Source organism: Spea bombifrons, chromosome 1 (assembly GCF_027358695.1).
Source record: "Spea bombifrons isolate aSpeBom1 chromosome 1, aSpeBom1.2.pri, whole genome shotgun sequence".
NCBI lineage: Eukaryota > Metazoa > Chordata > Amphibia > Anura > Pelobatidae > Spea > Spea bombifrons.
The window spans coordinates 25,031,692-25,049,152 of NC_071087.1; the positions used below are offsets into that span (position 1 = coordinate 25,031,692).

Consider the following 17,461-nt stretch of genomic DNA (forward strand, 5'->3'; position numbering starts at 1 on the left):
GTGGTTATATGTGAAATTTAAAAAAAAATAGTTTAATCACCATAGCAACCAATGACATGAAGCAGTCAGCAAAGACCATGGTAAGTGGTAGCAAGACACTTCAATGTTTGCTCCCGAATTTTTCTTTGTGGATATAAATTTGGTTTAGAAATTGATACATTGGTTCAGTTATTGATATATTTATATATATTTGTTTTATTTCCAAACAGAATATAAAAAGGTGCCACAATGGTTCCCTGTGGACCTGCCTTATCTTTTGCCCGAAGCTTGCTTAGAAGGAAAATCGTGACCTTGGACAGTTTGGAAGACTCCAAGCTATGCCGCTGCCTTTCCACGGTTGACCTCATTGCGCTGGGGGTCGGAAGTACTCTTGGTGCTGGAGTTTATGTCCTCGCTGGAGAAGTAGCGAAGGGAAACTCTGGACCCAGCATAGTGCTCTCCTTTCTCATTGCGGCTTTGGCGTCTGTAATGGCTGGTCTATGCTATGCTGAATTTGGGGCCCGTGTACCAAAGACGGGATCTGCATACTTGTACACGTATGTCACAGTTGGCGAACTATGGGCCTTTATCACTGGCTGGAATCTTATATTGTCATATGTAATTGGTAGGTTGTTGAACAATGTCTGATTTATAGTATACCACGTTTTACTTATGAGTCTACTAAAATATGTAGGTATGTTTTTTTACTTGTGTATCTTTTTTATTAACCAGGCACATCTAGCGTAGCACGAGCTTGGAGTGGAACCTTCGATGAACTTCTTGGAAAGCAGATTGGTCACTTTTTCAGTACTTACTTCAGGATGAATTCGCCCGGCTTGGCTGAATATCCTGACTTTTTTGCAGTATGTCTCATTTTGCTTCTGTCTGGTAAGGACATATTCAATTAATGCAAGGATAAGGATTCCATATTGTGTATAATAAGCGATACTATGATATAATATATCAATTAAACTAACTTGTTTAAGACACGTGGCATTCCTTATGAGAAACATTGTTGTGTTCTATATCCAGTATAGGAAATGCATTTTAATCCAATTTTTTAAAATATTTTAACAACTTTACATAGGTCTGCCAAATATACTAAACTTTAAAATGTAGGAATTTGGACCGTGACTGGCCAATTTCACAAAAAAAAAATGCTGTAGGGTATTGAAGTCTCTGGGACCTTAGAAAGCACATGATCTTGTAAAGTGAATTCACATGGCAGTAAAATAGTCTGCTTTAATCTCTTGTTAATGAGGAGTATGATTATGCTGGAAATATTGAGTTCATAAAGATTATGGGAACATCTACCATTTTGTTCCAAGACTGTTAAGGCATAGTCGAAAAATTTCAAGTAAACCAAAGTACAACCTAATTCTGTTACATAACAGAAGAGTATGACCTTCACAAGCATATACTCCATGTTCTAAAATGCTCCCTAGAAAAAAAGTGCCCTAAACATTGGTTGTGTCTTATTATTTCCCTCATAAACAAATAGCTGGTAATTATTTTTGTGGTCAATCGTTCCATGTATAAAATTTTAATATATAGGTATCCAGGGTAAAAGCGTCTTATCAATGGTAAGTGGAGGCGATGGTGCTTTGAAAGACTTCTTTGAAGCTTTCACTAATGCCACCTCTGTAATTGTTCATTACAAGCAGAGGTGTATTTGGCCTAGACCCGAACCAAGGCAGTGCCCCATCTGCATCCATTCTTACTGCTGTACAATGGGATATTATGTACTGGAAATTAGGGAATTCAAACATGCATGTGTCTATCCTGAATCCAAAACCAGACCAAGGACTGGTCAAGGGCCGAGCCTTTACAGCAGGGGAAACAGGCCGACTAGATGGGCCCGATGGTTGTCATCTGCTGTCAAATTCTTTGTTCTTGTGCATTTGTTTGCTTGATCAATGAATACCAACTACACAGTTGCAGTGTAGCTATTGAGATCAAGGGGCCCCTAAACACTGCTTGCAGGGAATACAAGCATTTTGTGTTGAAATGTAAAATGTGTATGTTGTTTTAAAAAGATCTTACAGAAACACACCAAACGAGTCAAGTTTAAAACATACCTTACATAAATGAAAGTGTTTATTACACTTGGCTCAAGGGCTGCTACTAAGTGGCTTGTAATAGTCATTTGGCACCATGCCAGGCAGGCAACACACTGTGCCTTGGCAAAATGGTTATCCTTTCTATTTATCAAATGTACTGAACTATAATATGTAGGATTTGGGAGAGTGAAAGGCCCTTTACTGATATTTATTTGTATTTTTGTACAGTTGAGCTACTGCATTAACTTTGTAGATTTTTTTTAATGCCTGGAATCAGACGCAATGCATATAACTAAGTAATATATTAGAATTCTCTGCTATAGTGTATAGGGTATTGCCTTCCTAAATATGGCCCTCTATTTAGTGACACCTCTGTCGCTAGTCGCTACTGCGTAAGAATTGTTACGAACACCGTAGGGATTACTATTTCAAGAGTCCCAGAGTTGGGGCGTTTCTTAAAGTTATGTGGCAACTCTCGCCATTGTTAGGAATAGATGTGTATTGGTATTGCAGGTTGCATTTGATTACTTTATTTCCAACAATGAATATCCCAATTTTTTCCCCTGTATGTTTGATAGGTCTACTATCATTTGGAGTAAAAGAATCTGCTTGGGTGAACAAGGTATTCACAGCTATCAATGTGTTGGTCCTATTGTTTGTGATGATTGCCGGATTTGTGAAAGGAAACCTGCAAAACTGGAAGATATCTGAAACATTTCTCCAAAACATATCTGTTCCAGAAGGGTAATTTAACAATACATTACTTTAGAGATTTCATTTTATTCTGTATTAAATTAATGCGTTTTAATGGAGCGGGTTCATGCACTGTGACCTCTTCGGTAGCAGAGCACACTTACATCGCCGTGTCTCGAAGTACAGGTATGCAAGCAATACACAAAACATAAAAATTGCAAATAACACAGCATATTAGTCTCACAAATGGGTCAAGCTGGCCAGATATGGTTGTTTTTCTTATTTGTATGATGTCATACTCCCCTGCCATTACCGATATAAGAACCCGAAAGATAAGAGAGAGATGATTTGATCAATGGAGCACAGGTCGTTATTTATTTTCGCTGGGGTGCAATGAGGCTAGAGGGTGGGTTCTCCACTATTTGCTAGCCATGAGATAGGTCCAGTACGTATATGGATTAGATATTTATATATATAATACAGAATGCTCCTTATCTAATTTTTAATGGAACTTGTGTTTTTTCTCGCGTCACAGGATGCCCTTCTATGATAACGTGACCAGTCTGTATGGTACAGGAGGCTTCATGCCGTACGGGATGACAGGGATGTTGGCCGGCGCTGCGACTTGTTTTTATGCCTTCGTAGGATTTGACTGCATAGCTACAACCGGTAAGAACTCGTTTTCATCCTACCTTTAAATAGATGGAAGAAGACATGATAGGCCTATTGGATGCAGCAAAGTGAAATACCAGCATGGAGCAGCAAATCAACCTTAAAATAACCAGCAAAATCTCGTAGATGATTTAAATAAAGATCTTGACAAGGCATGATATGAGGTTTCAGGTTATGGTGGACCCGTCTCGTACAGGGCTTCTTCCAGCATTAAACGTGTTTGGTGAGAGCTTGTACTTTTTTAGGTGTTAATTAGTGCAGTTGTTTTGGTATTGATTTAAAAATGTTTTTGTGAAAAATTAATTTTACTTTTTAGCGTTGAAGATTCATTGGCTATGGCTGACAACGCTTAACTATTTACTCTCCTGTCCTAAATTCCCTCAATCCTCCCCACTAAATCAAGTAAATATTTGTATACGGGAGGAATAATAATGCCATTCTCGTGCATGGTGGATTTCTGCCAAATGTTCCAAAGATATTAATTACCATTATGTACCATTGTGTAGGCTTGCTGAAGGTTACAACTCATAGGTGACTATGTAGCTTCAAAGTGGTCTTCTCCCTAAAGCAACCAAAACAATGGTATATATAACCATTCTTTTGGTTGCTATATATAATGATATATATATATATATATATATATATATATATATTTATATATATATATATATATATATATATATATATAACCTACAAAAAGTACACAACAATGCAAAAAAACAAAAAGATTTTCAACTCTCAAGTCCCAAGAAGTGCAATTGGACCAGGATTTTTTGATGTCTCTGCCTGTGCACAATTGGCTTCATCAAAAAGAATAAATCCCTGAGTTCATGCAGGGATATACTGAGAGTTGAGACCCCGCTCTTGAGAGATGCAGTGTGATGCTGCTGGTATTAAATGTAGGATTTTGGTAAATTCATTTTCAAATAGAAGTTGTAGCTTTCTTCTGGTGGCTGATATGGTTGGCAAGCTAAAAAAGAAAGGTATTTAGACTCGCTTGATACTGAGTACTTTTTGGAACTGACAACAGTGTGTAATTTGTAGCCTTTTTTAATGCTGTTTTTATTAATTCCCATAGGGGAAGAGGTGCGAAATCCACAAAGAGCAATCCCTATTGGCATTGTCACCTCTTTGCTAGTTTGCTTTATGGCCTATTTTGGAGTGTCGGCCGCCCTCACTCTGATGATGCCCTACTATTTGCTGGATGAGAAGAGTCCTCTTCCTGTGGCCTTCGAGTATGTTGGTTGGGGTCCTGCAAAATATGTAGTAGCTGTCGGATCACTGTGCGCTCTTTCAACCAGGTAACAATCCCATAAAAGTAAAAGCTACGTAACAAATCATTAGTCTATACCATGACTATACCAGATTATCATATTGATTTTTATATATGTATCCCCTGTTTTACGTATTCTGCATACTCCGTGTTCCAAACAATGCTCAGCATACTTAAACTGTTAGGGATGAATGCCCACCAACTTAAGATACGTAGCATTATATTGCCCTTGGCAATATAAGAACTAAGAACTAATTTTTTTTCTCCTGTAAATTATAATCATAATCTTACATATTGGTAATCTCACAGTTTATTATTCTGGTAATGGTTGCTTCAGTTTGGGTTAATATTTGATGTAAAAAAACCATTTTTTGATTTCTGTCTGATTGATAATGTGGTATAATTATTTCTACTTTAAACATAGATTAATTAAATAAAGAATTCCGAGGGTGAATACAATACAACTGAAAGATGAAGTCTACAATTTGCCAGTGAATGTAGTTGTATGCTTCATAAAGCACATCCGATTAATAGTCTAGTCTATAATTTTTAAACATAATGGCATGATTGTGGGTACCAGGTCAGGTTATGGTCTCTGCAGGGACAGATGCTGGTTCAGCAGCCTGCTCTTGTCTGATGAAGGCTGACATCTCAAGTTAAACATGACACGGGGGCCAGAGTATGGTACAAAAAGAAAAGGGAAGGGATACTCCAAGTGCAGGCAGAGGTAAAATACCATGAAAATGGGCAGGATTGACTCTCCAGCAAGAGATGCTGTGAGGAACACTGATATATAAATGCCACTGGTTACATGATTGGCCACAGGTGTGTGTCAGGAACCTGAACATGGATATCAGGGAGGCAAGAATAGACAGGAATCCTAGCAGCCACGGAGCCCCCTGGTGGCGACATGGGTAGGAGAATGGTCTCTAAAGATCAGGGTCGCTGGTTCTAATCTTGAGGTTCCTCACACATAAGTAGCACTGACTCACATCACTCCCAGGTGGTTTACAATGATATAACCAAATTCACAGATATAAAACTTATCAAAAGGTTAAAGATGGTAGATGGCTGGGTTGACTAGATAACAAGATCCCTGTGTCTCCTTCACACATACAGATACATTGTTGAGGTAAACAAAAAGACCAGAAACTAAATTAGTAGCAAGAAAAATATGGTGGCATTCATTGTGTGTATCAATGTATGGATCATTTATCCAAACGTTCCAATATACAATACCACATAGAACTTGCAGATTTGCATAGCACATGCAATTATATGCACGCTCCAGCTGTGACGATAGCCGCAAATGGAAAGAGAAAATCAATGTACGTCCTCTCCAAGGTCCCCGTGTGATGCTTTGCCTGATTTTCTTCTCCAGTATAGAAACATTCTAATGCCTGTAAGACTAATAACCCAGTGTGTTGTTCAGATAACGATCCCCTGGATGACACACTCCACTGACAAATATACAATGCAGCTCCTTTGGCACAAAAAGCTTTTTAAAGGAATATTAATGGTTAAACACCAGTTTTAAAGTGTTTTCATTTTTGAACTGCTTCTTACCTCTCAAAAAGCAACTAATAGCTCTGAGTTGGTTTAACAATCCAGAATAGATTAGAGAAAAGCTTAGTTAAAACTTTAAGCAACCTATTCTGCTTATCTTAAACAGCTGTTTTTTTTACATCACAGATAAGTATTTTTGTTCAAAATGTAAACACTTTAATATAGTGTTAATATTTCTTTCTTTAAAAAAAATAAATGTAACAAATACTTTAAAATATAAAAATGGGGTCAATTGGTTCTTTCTTTCTAGTCTACTAAACTGTGGTCTGTTTTGGCTTATTTTTAATGTCTTTGTAATTCCAGGCTTCACTTACTGTGGTGGTGTGCTTTTACTGTAATTGTCAAGTAATTTCTGTCTTTTCCATGGCACAATCTTGCATGACCGGTGTTTGCCTTGTTGCATGTGTTTGATTTTTATTCAGTCTTCTCGGATCCATTTTCCCAATGCCACGTGTAATCTATGCTATGGCGGAAGATGGGTTGCTTTTCAAATGTCTAGCTCAGATCAGTCCAAGGACGAAGACACCAGTAGTTGCTACCTTATCGTCTGGTGCAGTAGCAGGTGAGATTGGAAAGGTGGAAGCCTTCAAAGAGAGAAGGAAAAAAGGAGTTTTCAAATATATGGTAAAAATGAATGGTTTAATAATGTTTTCTCCCACGTATGAAACTTTTTAATCCTAAACAATCTTCGTCAGCCTCTTCCACAGTCTCAGAACCATTTCATTTCTCAAACCTTCTCTAAGTTGTGTCTTTTAATGTTATTATAGTGGTATTATTGACCTTTTGTACCTCTGAAACACCAGTTTTTGTTGTAGTATTGGTTAAAGCCAAGGCTGACCAAAGAATGCCCAGCTGTTGTTGAACTAGAAGTTCTAGAACTCCCAACCAGCCCATGGAATATGCAGCTGGGGATTTTGATCAACCATGGCTTAAATGTATGGAATGTTATCAATATTATGACACGTTTTATCTGCATGAATAAAAGACAGAGTGCAAAGGAGTTAATAATTCAGCTGTTCCTCAACATTCTTACTTTTAACTTGCTAACTATACACCCTTGTAGTACGCTAGCACTAAAGACGACTTTTCACTTGAACATCCATCATTTTTCTGTTCTAGCCTGCTGGGCTCTATGTTTCCTCTTCCTCGAATTCTGTTTGCCATGGCACGAGACGGTTTACTGTTTAAATTTCTTTCCAACGTGAGTGAGCGGCAGTCACCTGTAGCTGCCACATTGACTGCTGGTGTGATTTCTGGTAAGACGTGAAAAAAAAATTAGCATAAGGAAATGCCACATGGACGATTGCATGCAAGTTGGTTAATGGGCTGGCTTGCCTGGTGGCTTCTTCTGCATGTAAGTCTAAAGAAAATCTTAATGGCGTTCCAACAAATTTGCAAATGACCTGTAAAATGTGCTATCCTTGGTGGTGATTGATGAAAAGTATTCTCGTTTCCTGGGCTATAAAAATGAGATATATTTCAGCAGCATGTTCATGAGTTTAAAGTTAAATTAGTTTTGAAGCTAAGCTATGAACCAAAGTAATTGGAAATGCCTCCTTTACTAGGAACATCACATCCACCTTATACTTTTCATGGCAGTCTCTCCAGGAGCATCTTCTTTTGGGACAATAATAATAATGGATTAAATTCTGTCTGTGATAAGCAGCCAGAGGATCTCCAACTGTTGAAGTACATGTAAGACCCCCAAAGACCTTCAACAGCAACTTGAAAAGTGAATTACACACCCCATGTTGTGAAAAGCAAAGCCTGTGTATTGACTTTAGATCAATGGCACTTAATGAACATAATTAGCAATTTTAACATTTTTATCTCCAGTACCAATTTCGCATATAACTCTGAATTGACTGAAAATATCTCATTTTGATAAATTTGAGTTAACTTTCTTATTATTATTGGCATGTGTCATTTCCTGCATATTGCAATAACAGTTTCAGTGAGCAATTTGTAATGACAATGGAGACATTCAATTTGGTGGACATATTTAAGGAAAGTGTTTGTCAAAAAAGACAACTTGTAGCCCAGCAATATGGTCATAAATAGTGAGTATTCTTTGTTTTAGTATGAAAGTGAAGCTATTTGGTACATTATCTTTAGCTATAGGATTGGCCAAACAAGCTCTCTAGAATCTATCATGGTAATTCCCCTGTAGCCGGTAATCATAGGACTCTACATGGCTGCTTACAGATAAGCCGGGAGAACTTTGCAACCAGGCTTTAGGACTTTTTCATCAACACTATGTATAAGAACGTCCTTGCTACTTCAGCCTGGGAAGGAGTTGTATTTATAATGGCTTCATTTTAACAAACATCTTGAGAACTTCAAGAACCTTTTGAAATCCTAAGAAGAGACATTTCTAGACATACATACATGAGGAGATGCTACTTAACCTGAGATATCTTCAATACAAATTCTACCAACATACCTCTCAGCCAATGTATAATATATGAAACTGTAATTGCAATATCGATCTATATACTGGACTCTTTCTATTTTTGCTTACATAGGTAACTGTCCTTATCTAGTGGACATTATCGTGAAGCATTACTGCACCCATGTAGAACAAAAGAACGTATGTGCGCAAACATAGAATATATGCCTAATGTTGAGCTACTATCGAGAGAGTCCATTGTATTTTTTATATGTTATATGGTTACATTTATGTGTATACAGTTTTGGCTATGGGTAGTGTGAAAACGCTGGAAATAAAGCATTATTATTTCGGATGGTTAAGGTGAGCCTGTCAGCAAAGTCCAATTTAAGATAAAGCATGTAATGCATTCAAAAAGAAACATGTATACTTTTGTCAGGCGCAAAGAAGTTTTAAAGGTAGAAGCCCACTGAGGCATCAACACAGAGTTAATTTCTGGGTAATGACCTACAATTGGCGTTTGCTGAAAGGTTCACTTTAACAGTCTTTTTTTTTTATTTCGTTGTTATACACAGTAAACAAATGCAAAGTTAACTTTCCTAGTCAGTGCAAATGCATATTCATTCAAAAATATGGTATACCTCTTTATAAGTGGCTTTAGATATAATAATAATAATAATAATACTACAGGGGGATATCGGGACCTCTTGTTTGATTAATCAAAAAACATTTTCACTGACTGGAGAGCCTCCCTCTATCATGTAGGTATCTGAATTGCTAATTTTGTTGTTTCTCTTTTCCTTTTGCCAGCTATTATGGCATTTCTTTTTGATCTGAAAGCGCTGGTTGACATGATGTCCATTGGAACTCTCCTGGCTTACTCACTTGTGGCTGCCTGCGTTCTCATCCTCAGGTACAGTACATGCAGCTTACATGTCCAAGGGTGGTTAATAAGTATAACAGCCTCACAGCAGAGGTTGTAGAGGTTAATACAATAAGGGACTTTAAACAAGCATGAGAAAGGCATATGGCGATTAAAGTGAGTCTTTACAGCAGGACAAATTGAAAGAATAGATGAGCCAAATGGTTCTTATCTGCCATCAAATTCTATATAATTAAACTGGGGTAAATGTTCACATATGATGTATAAGCATAGTCATTGAATGGGACGTTTCCAGCTGCCGCACTAGGACTGTCCCAGGGAAGCTCCCCCAGTAACCACTTCCATGGGCGCCATCCTTTTAATTGAATGTGGGGCATGAAGTCCCATCCCAGTGCTCTGCTCAGAAAGGTGCACAGGGCCAGGTAAAGCTTGCTGTGGAGGCACAGACATCCATAGGGTAAATGAGCTGGTTGGAGAGATCACAGATCTGCCTCGCAACTGGTCCATTGAGCTTTGGCTCACCAGTGGGCATGATCTGCTCCGGTTTTGCAGCAGAAGGTCTCCTGCCATTTAGACCTGTCAAGGGGACCTGCTGCTCTATGCCTTTACATGTGGTAGGGCCTACCTAGTTCTCCCTTCTCTTAAAAAGGCAGCCTGGACAAAATCAACAATAATCAGCAACTTAATAATTATTGAGATATAATACAATGGGAATGAATAATCATGCAGATTCAGAGAAGAAGAAGAATGTTTGCCCATGAAATACACAGTAGGTGGGTTTTAATGTGTATATTTTGCTTATTTAAGTGTGTAAACAGCCTTAGATGTTTTATTTAGTGTACAGAACGTATTATAGATTATAGTGTATAGAGTATATTCTTGCCCTGGAATCAGCCAAGTATGCATGCTAATGCTGGTGGTCTTTTTTTATCTGCCAGTAAGGTAACCCATGTCTAAGCAGTAAACACATTTACTGCACTTGCTATTACATTACAAAAGGCTCTAAAAATAGGTGGTTCTATATCTGGTGTCCTCTGTTTGCTTATACATCACCTGACCTCATACACTGGTTTCGCTGCAGCTTTACTGCTTTAGTTTACATTAAATTAATGGCCATTGAAAGCTTTTCATTTTCTGGATCCCCCACTTTTTTTTTGCACTAATAAAAGTAGAGCTAAAAAAAACTGTTGGACCATCCTGAAAACTACATGAATTACTGATCCCTAGGAAAAGGCAACCCCATGACAGTACTTAACACAGGATGAAGGGGATTACGCTTCCTTCAGCGTAGGCTGCATTTATTATCAATGATGGGCGATTACTGACTTTTCCCCCTACTGTAATTATCCCAAGTGGTATGCAAAGTGTACGGGCAGCTAACAATCACTGGGTGGTCTGAAGGTAACCTCTCTAAGTCCTTTTTATAATCCTGTAGGGTCACATGTCAGCCTCTGGAACTGACATCCCTCTTCCCTTTGCAGAATCCTTGGTTGCCCTCGCATATCTTTTTACCAGTGTAGAGCTATAGAAGTCAACTTCAAACAAGAACCTTTTGGCCCATCTAGTCTGCCTATTTTTTTCTGATGTAAAGAGTCCTTGGTCTTGCCTTAGATTTGGGATGTCTACCCCAAATGTCTACCTCAAATGTCTACCCCATGCACGTTTCAATTCCCTTAGTGTAAAATCCAAATTACAAAATCTAAAATAGAGTACTTATACAAATTTATAAATAAATAATCATTGTTTCTAAGATGCCAGACACCCCCCATTAAATGCATTCCTTTGCTAGGAGACTTAGTCTAAAGAGCCTTGTGATATCCTTCCAGTGGCCTAATTCTCATATTGTAATACAAAGATCTGCGGGAGCTATCAGGGAGATTTCAGAAGTCGCTCTTTAATATGGGTTCAGATCACAGGGAGACATGTATCTTGTGATTATTATGTAACCTTGTATCTGCCGCTTCCTGTGTTTGCTAGTTGCTTGGCAATCTTGTAACATCCCTGGTTTGTATTAAGTTCTCTGTACGGGAATTCCTGTTACATAGTCCTGTTAGTGAGTCATATTAATAATTATGTTTGGAAAATGTTATTCCTTTTCTTAAATATAGGAATCCGTGTATATAAAAGCAGAACTGGGTCCTCTTCATAGCTAATGTTGGCACTTGCATGTTAACAATAATGACAACTGAGCATGTAGTCACCTAATTAACACAGAAACATATAATTTCATGGCAGACACAAGATGTTCAACCCATCTTTTCTGCTTAATTTTTCCATGTCCATGATCTTCTCAATCCCACGCAGGCTGAAGATCCAGCAACTGCCAAAAGGCTAATCCAGTTACCTATCAACCCACCCATCAGTGAAAAATACATCTAAGTCTCAGATACTGTAATTTTAGACTGTTTTCCCTTTTTTATGGTTCATTCATGGATGTCCCTCCTGAACATTTTTGTACTAAATACCCTCTCAAGTCTTTTCTCCAAGCTAGTTTATAGAGCATGGCCAATGATGTGTAACCTTTTTGTAACTTATACAATCCCCAAGACTTCCATGGCATACTAATTAGTGTAAAGTTAGGGATACTTCTCATGAATGACCACTCTCTCCACTCATTTATTGTTTTTTGTCTAAAAAAAACTAGGGCTGTTTATCTTTGCTCTGATTTGTAGAAACTGTAAGAACAGCTTCATAATTAATTGGATTAACTTTATTATTATTTTAATTATTACTGTTATCATTAACACAAGTTTTATACTTAGCTCATGACTTCTTAAAGCGTAATTGCTTCTGCTCATCTACTAATGGCGGCCCAGTATGACATATGCAATTGCACATATTAATGCAACATTGTATATATTCTAGTGTCTTGCAGATGTTTCAAATGATTTCATTGCATGAAGAAACTCAATTTTTCTTCATATTTATTTATACATAGGTACCAGCCTGGTCTGGGTTATGAAAAGCCGAAGTGTTCCACTGAGAAAGAAATGCTTTCCACATCTGAAAGAGAATCCATGATGAACGAGTCTCAAATTATTATCCTGCAGGAACCTGGCTTCAGTTTCTACTCCTTGTGGCATGCACCCAGCTTGCCCACCGAACAGTCAGCATCTATTGTCAGCTTTTTGGTTGGACTGCTTGGTATGTACAAGCTAATTAACCATATAGCAGATTATGTCGATGGTTTAAAGAAATGCCTTACTCTCCCTCGCTCACCAAAACCATGTCACCATCACTGTTGCTTGCCACATAGTCTGACAACACAATAGACAACACAATGCCACAGTTTGATTTGAAGGCTTTCAGGGTTGAGTCTCTTCTTCTAGGGCCCTTGAACACGTCCCTTTTCTGTGTGAAGAAGTAATGTGTTATGGGGGCCCTGCACCAACTTCACCATGCATTATGAAGGGGCATTTGCTGTGTTTCTGCTGCAGGAGAATCTTATCTTGCCCACATAATGTATAGTTAATAGAGTGATTTCTCAGTCAACAATTCGGCCATGCATCTTCCAGGGCAGGCTCAGCATGACATGTTCGCTTGGTTGGTATGGAGATAAAATGGTTTTAGCAGAAGAGACACATTCCAAGGAAGCTGATTAGAATTGTGTATGCATTAAGGCTTTAATCAAAGGCAACACCTTGCAAAAAAGGTTCATCCCAAGGGCCAAATATATTTAGTATTGACATATGACCATCTCTGGGGTCATTTTCACCTCAGACCGTAAAATAGGGATTAATAGGATTTACTAGACATCACTATTGTGCTTTAATATTACCTCAAAATAAAATCTCATGTTCTCACATTTTCTTTCCTCCATAGCTTTAATTATTTGTGGATTAAGTGTTCACACAACATATGGTGTCCAGGCAATTGCGAATATGGAAGTATGGAGCATAGCACTACTAGCTTTGTTTTTTCTGCTTATCTGCTTGATTGTTCTTATAATCTGGAGGCAACCTCAGAACCAGCACAAAGTAGCTTTCATGGTAAGAAAGTTGGTTTTAAAATGCTTTAAGTTTATCATTAGAATTATTCCATCCCTCTGTTAGCATGCCCACCTTTTGCGTTCATGAAAGATAGTTTACTTGATTTGGTTGGGCCTAGGTTTTCTCCTTAATTATACATACACACATATTATTATCCCGAGTGCTCAGCTTTTATAAAACACTAATTTCTGATTTCCCTATTGTGGGGAAATGAAAGAAATTAATACTCCTGCTGTATCCTCAATTAGACAATTGAGTCCTGTCAATGAGGAGCACCTCGAAGACATCACAGTAGTTGTAGAAAGCTTCCACTTTGGGATTTTTTAAATATAAGTAGTTCTGTTATTGGTTTTCTACATTTCCATCATTAGCCTTCCATGAATGTGTGTGATCATATTTCTTGTTCATTTGCAGGTTCCACTATTACCATTTCTGCCTGTTTTTAGTGTCCTTGTGAATATTTACTTAATGGTTCAGCTAAGTGGAGACACTTGGATACGATTCAGTGGCTGGATGTTGCTCGGTAAGATCGATAGTCCTGTTTTCTCTTTGTTTTTTTATTGAAATTAGTCAAAAATGACACAGCAGTAAGAACCCAATGCATTGTCCTATAGTTCTTATGTTCTTCAGCTTTTGGACACGTTTAACCTGCCCCCTGCTAGTATTGCGCAATTACTTACGTTCAGCGGGCACTGATCTCACGAATCGAGAGCCGTTTCACGGCACCTAGGGGCTTGTAAGTTCCTGTCTCAGTGAAATTCAATGAGATACCAACTTGGACACAGTTCGCAAGCCAATAGCTACTTCACACTAACTATTTAGATGTATAGGCAGAACCTCATTATGACATAAAAATCTGAAAAAAGACAATACATTTTGATTATAACGACACATTTTATTTTGTTACATAATTATAGAATTACTTTATTTTTGGACTTGCTTTATAATATTCATGTTGTACAATATAAAAAAGTACAACATAAATACAGCCTTAATAAAGGCAACTAACAGCCAAAACATCCGGTTAGTATCAGCAACGTATTTTCTTATCTTATGCGCATCCCTAGGCCAGTGCCTCCAGCCACGGCCCTTAATCTGAGCTCCAGGAATTGATCCCGACGCTCTACTTATTCAGGACACAGGGCACCTGGTTCAGCACAGTCCTCCAAAACAGTTGGGGAAATGAGAGATGTCCCTTTGAGGACACTGAGCAGCCTAATTGTTCAGCAAGTGTGACCGCCCAGTTGGGTGACCTGAACCCAGTTTGGTGGCAGAGGGGCCACAACACCCCCAGACCTTCCACCCTTAACCTCAGACCAAAAAAGATTACAGTGTATTATCTTTGGTTACCTACCCTGATTGCATAAAATCTATCTGTTTTATTTTGTGTTGCTGGGTTACTTTTGGTTTCTTGTGCTTATTAATTGCTTTTTTTAAAATTATGCAATAATGTATGCCATTTTCTTTTATATAATGAATTGTCTATTTATAATACATAATCCTCTGGTTTATGCTAATTGTCGATTAGGGTCACAGTGGACTTTTGAGCGCAGAATTTAGTTTGTTTGGACTGTATATTTTTTCTACTTAGGTGTCAGCTCATTGTATATGTTTAGTTTGTGTCTTTTAATTCTTACAAACTAGCAGAAAAAAAAATCTATATTAAGTGTGGAAGCTAACTAGTGTAGCCATAGTTTTTTTTGTTGTAAAAATAAACATTTTCAGATAATTTCTGGATATTTGAATGCTAATTATGTCTTTGACACTTTTTAGGTTTCCTCATTTACTTTGCTTATGGGATTAGGAACAGTGTGGAGGGTAAATCCAAGAAAAAGGGAGAAGAAGATGATGACGGAGACTCTGAAAACAGTGCTCCAGAGGAAAAATCTCCAGCAAAGGAGGACGAGGCAGAAAATGCAAAAGAAAGTGACCTTTTTATCACCCACGAAAGGACAAGCGAGTGCTAGTTGAAGCAAAGAGCATGAAAATCTTTGAGACTTCTCTTTAAAACTGCATATGCTTAAGATGTTAACATGTTGCTGGTTGAAAAGACTGTCAGCAAAACGCTGGAAGAACTGCAGGGACCAGCAAAACTGAGCTTTATCTCTCTGCTTTTCCTCTGCAGCCTCTCCAATAAGTCAATACCTATAACAATCTACATTACATCTTAAAGAAAGCGAGGGCTGTTTTTAAGGTTTTGCTGCTAACCAGGTTATATTTACGCTGTCTTTGTGTCTATATCTTTTACTCTGCAATGTTTTACTTAAAGCAAAAATTGGTAGTTTACCAGTGTGCCACATTCCTAAATGTCCCTCATTTGTTTCAACAACCTTCTTCAATGAAGCGTAAACATAAGTAACATTATGTGACATTTTTGATGTGAAGCCATACTTTTTGAAGTACAGGTAATGTGATATAGGGAAAAAAATGTTCAGGGAGATGCGTCGCCTAGTCTCAATCAAACTTTCTTTATCCTAGATTTTTAACATGGAGTATGGTCTGTATGGCTGTGGTCTGCACGCTAGAGGAAGATGGCCAATATTATGGCGAGGCTTAACAATAGCAAATCGTATTACAAATATTGTTATTGTCATTTTACTTAGAGAGATTCTCTTTTAATCTCTCTTTAGCATCCCTAAATGCTAATATTTATTCAGGGAAAGTGGTGGGTAGTATCACTAACTAGCCACAGATATAAATCATAAACTAATATAAAATAGATACTCTCTATTTAACTTAGGATGTTCTATTGGGTTTGTTTGTGACTTAGGATATGTAGTTTGATGCAAGCTTTGTTGCTCTGTTATGATGCCAAATGTCACATGGTATCCTGCGGAAAGGTATGCGATGAATGATGTCAGAAGTCTTTGTCCAATAAGACCAACCTGCCAAAACGTGGTATCCTTTGATGCATTGCCCACCGTAGCTATTTTGTGGTCTTGTCAAGTAACTGGATTAGAGGCAATAATAAGTAGCGCTTTACACACAGAGACAGGTTGTCACACAGTACGTTACGCTGTTCTGGAACTGCCAGCTCTTGGGTAGTTCTGTATGTATTCTGTATTGATTCTACCTTTAATACGCTGCGTGTAATAACATTTTCTTCCGTCACCTATAAAATGCTGGGCTTGTGAAGAGTTTACATAGATCTTAGAAGCCAATTAACTATGTTTTCATTTGTTATATACACTTAAGTCCAATATTTGAAAGGTGAGATACATTGTGCTCATTGTGACACTTTTTTCATGGCTGCCTTGAATTTCCTAGATAAATGTTTTAAACATTTCAAAAGATAGCTGAATTACATTGTGAATGAACTTGTATTGTATTCAAAGGTCACAGACACTTAAATATTCCCCCCATGATTGAAAATCCACCATTTTCTTAATGATTTGAATAGTGTGACCACGTTATTCCCTAAAATCTTTGAACCATGACATCTGTGTGTGGTTGCTTTGGAGCTGGACGGGGCCTTTCTGTTGCCAAAATGCTGGACCACGACGGGTGATTTTTGAAATACATTCATCCCCCTGCTGCACATCAACTGTATAATTTAATCTTTTTTTCAGCTTGGTCAACATCATAGATTTGGGGCTATCATTTAATATTCCAGGTATTTTGGAAAAGCAGTTACTTTTATTCAATGCATTTTTATACCCAGTGAAAGGGGACCTGTGAGCAAACAATAGTGCCTTTTAGTAAAAAGAACATAACAAACTGTATATAATTAGTGATAATCTTTGTTATTAAATGGTTCCTCACCAAACATATTTTAATAATGTGCTTTTACCTGCCATTAATTATGCAATGAGAATGTGGGAACTTCTCCACCAGTTCTAATCAGGTAGAAAGTATTGTGACGGTAAATATATTATTCTAAAATTAAGAAACCTGTAATAAGTGCAGATATGTTTTATAAACCGAGATGTAGCCAAGTTCGATAAATATATAGAAGAC

General features: G+C 37.7%; 1 protein-coding gene across 2 annotated transcripts; it reads left to right on the forward strand.

The window, feature by feature from the left end:
* The first annotated feature begins 220 nt into the window (after nt 1-220).
* Nucleotides 221-15,877, forward strand: SLC7A2 (solute carrier family 7 member 2). Of its 2 annotated transcripts, none has more exons than XM_053458924.1 (11): nt 221-604; nt 712-867; nt 2,618-2,783; nt 3,268-3,401; nt 4,483-4,705; nt 6,666-6,805; nt 9,443-9,545; nt 12,454-12,659; nt 13,338-13,504; nt 13,919-14,027; nt 15,278-15,877. In XM_053458924.1, exons 1-11 carry the CDS (start codon nt 229-231, stop codon nt 15,469-15,471), a joined length of 1,974 nt encoding a protein of 657 aa, XP_053314899.1. In that variant the 5' UTR covers nt 221-228; the 3' UTR covers nt 15,472-15,877. The 2 variants fall into 2 exon arrangements, with proteins under 2 accessions (XP_053314899.1, XP_053314893.1); XM_053458918.1 differs by lacking the exon at nt 6,666-6,805 and adding an exon at nt 7,363-7,499.
* The last annotated feature ends 1,584 nt before the right edge of the window (nt 15,878-17,461 follow it).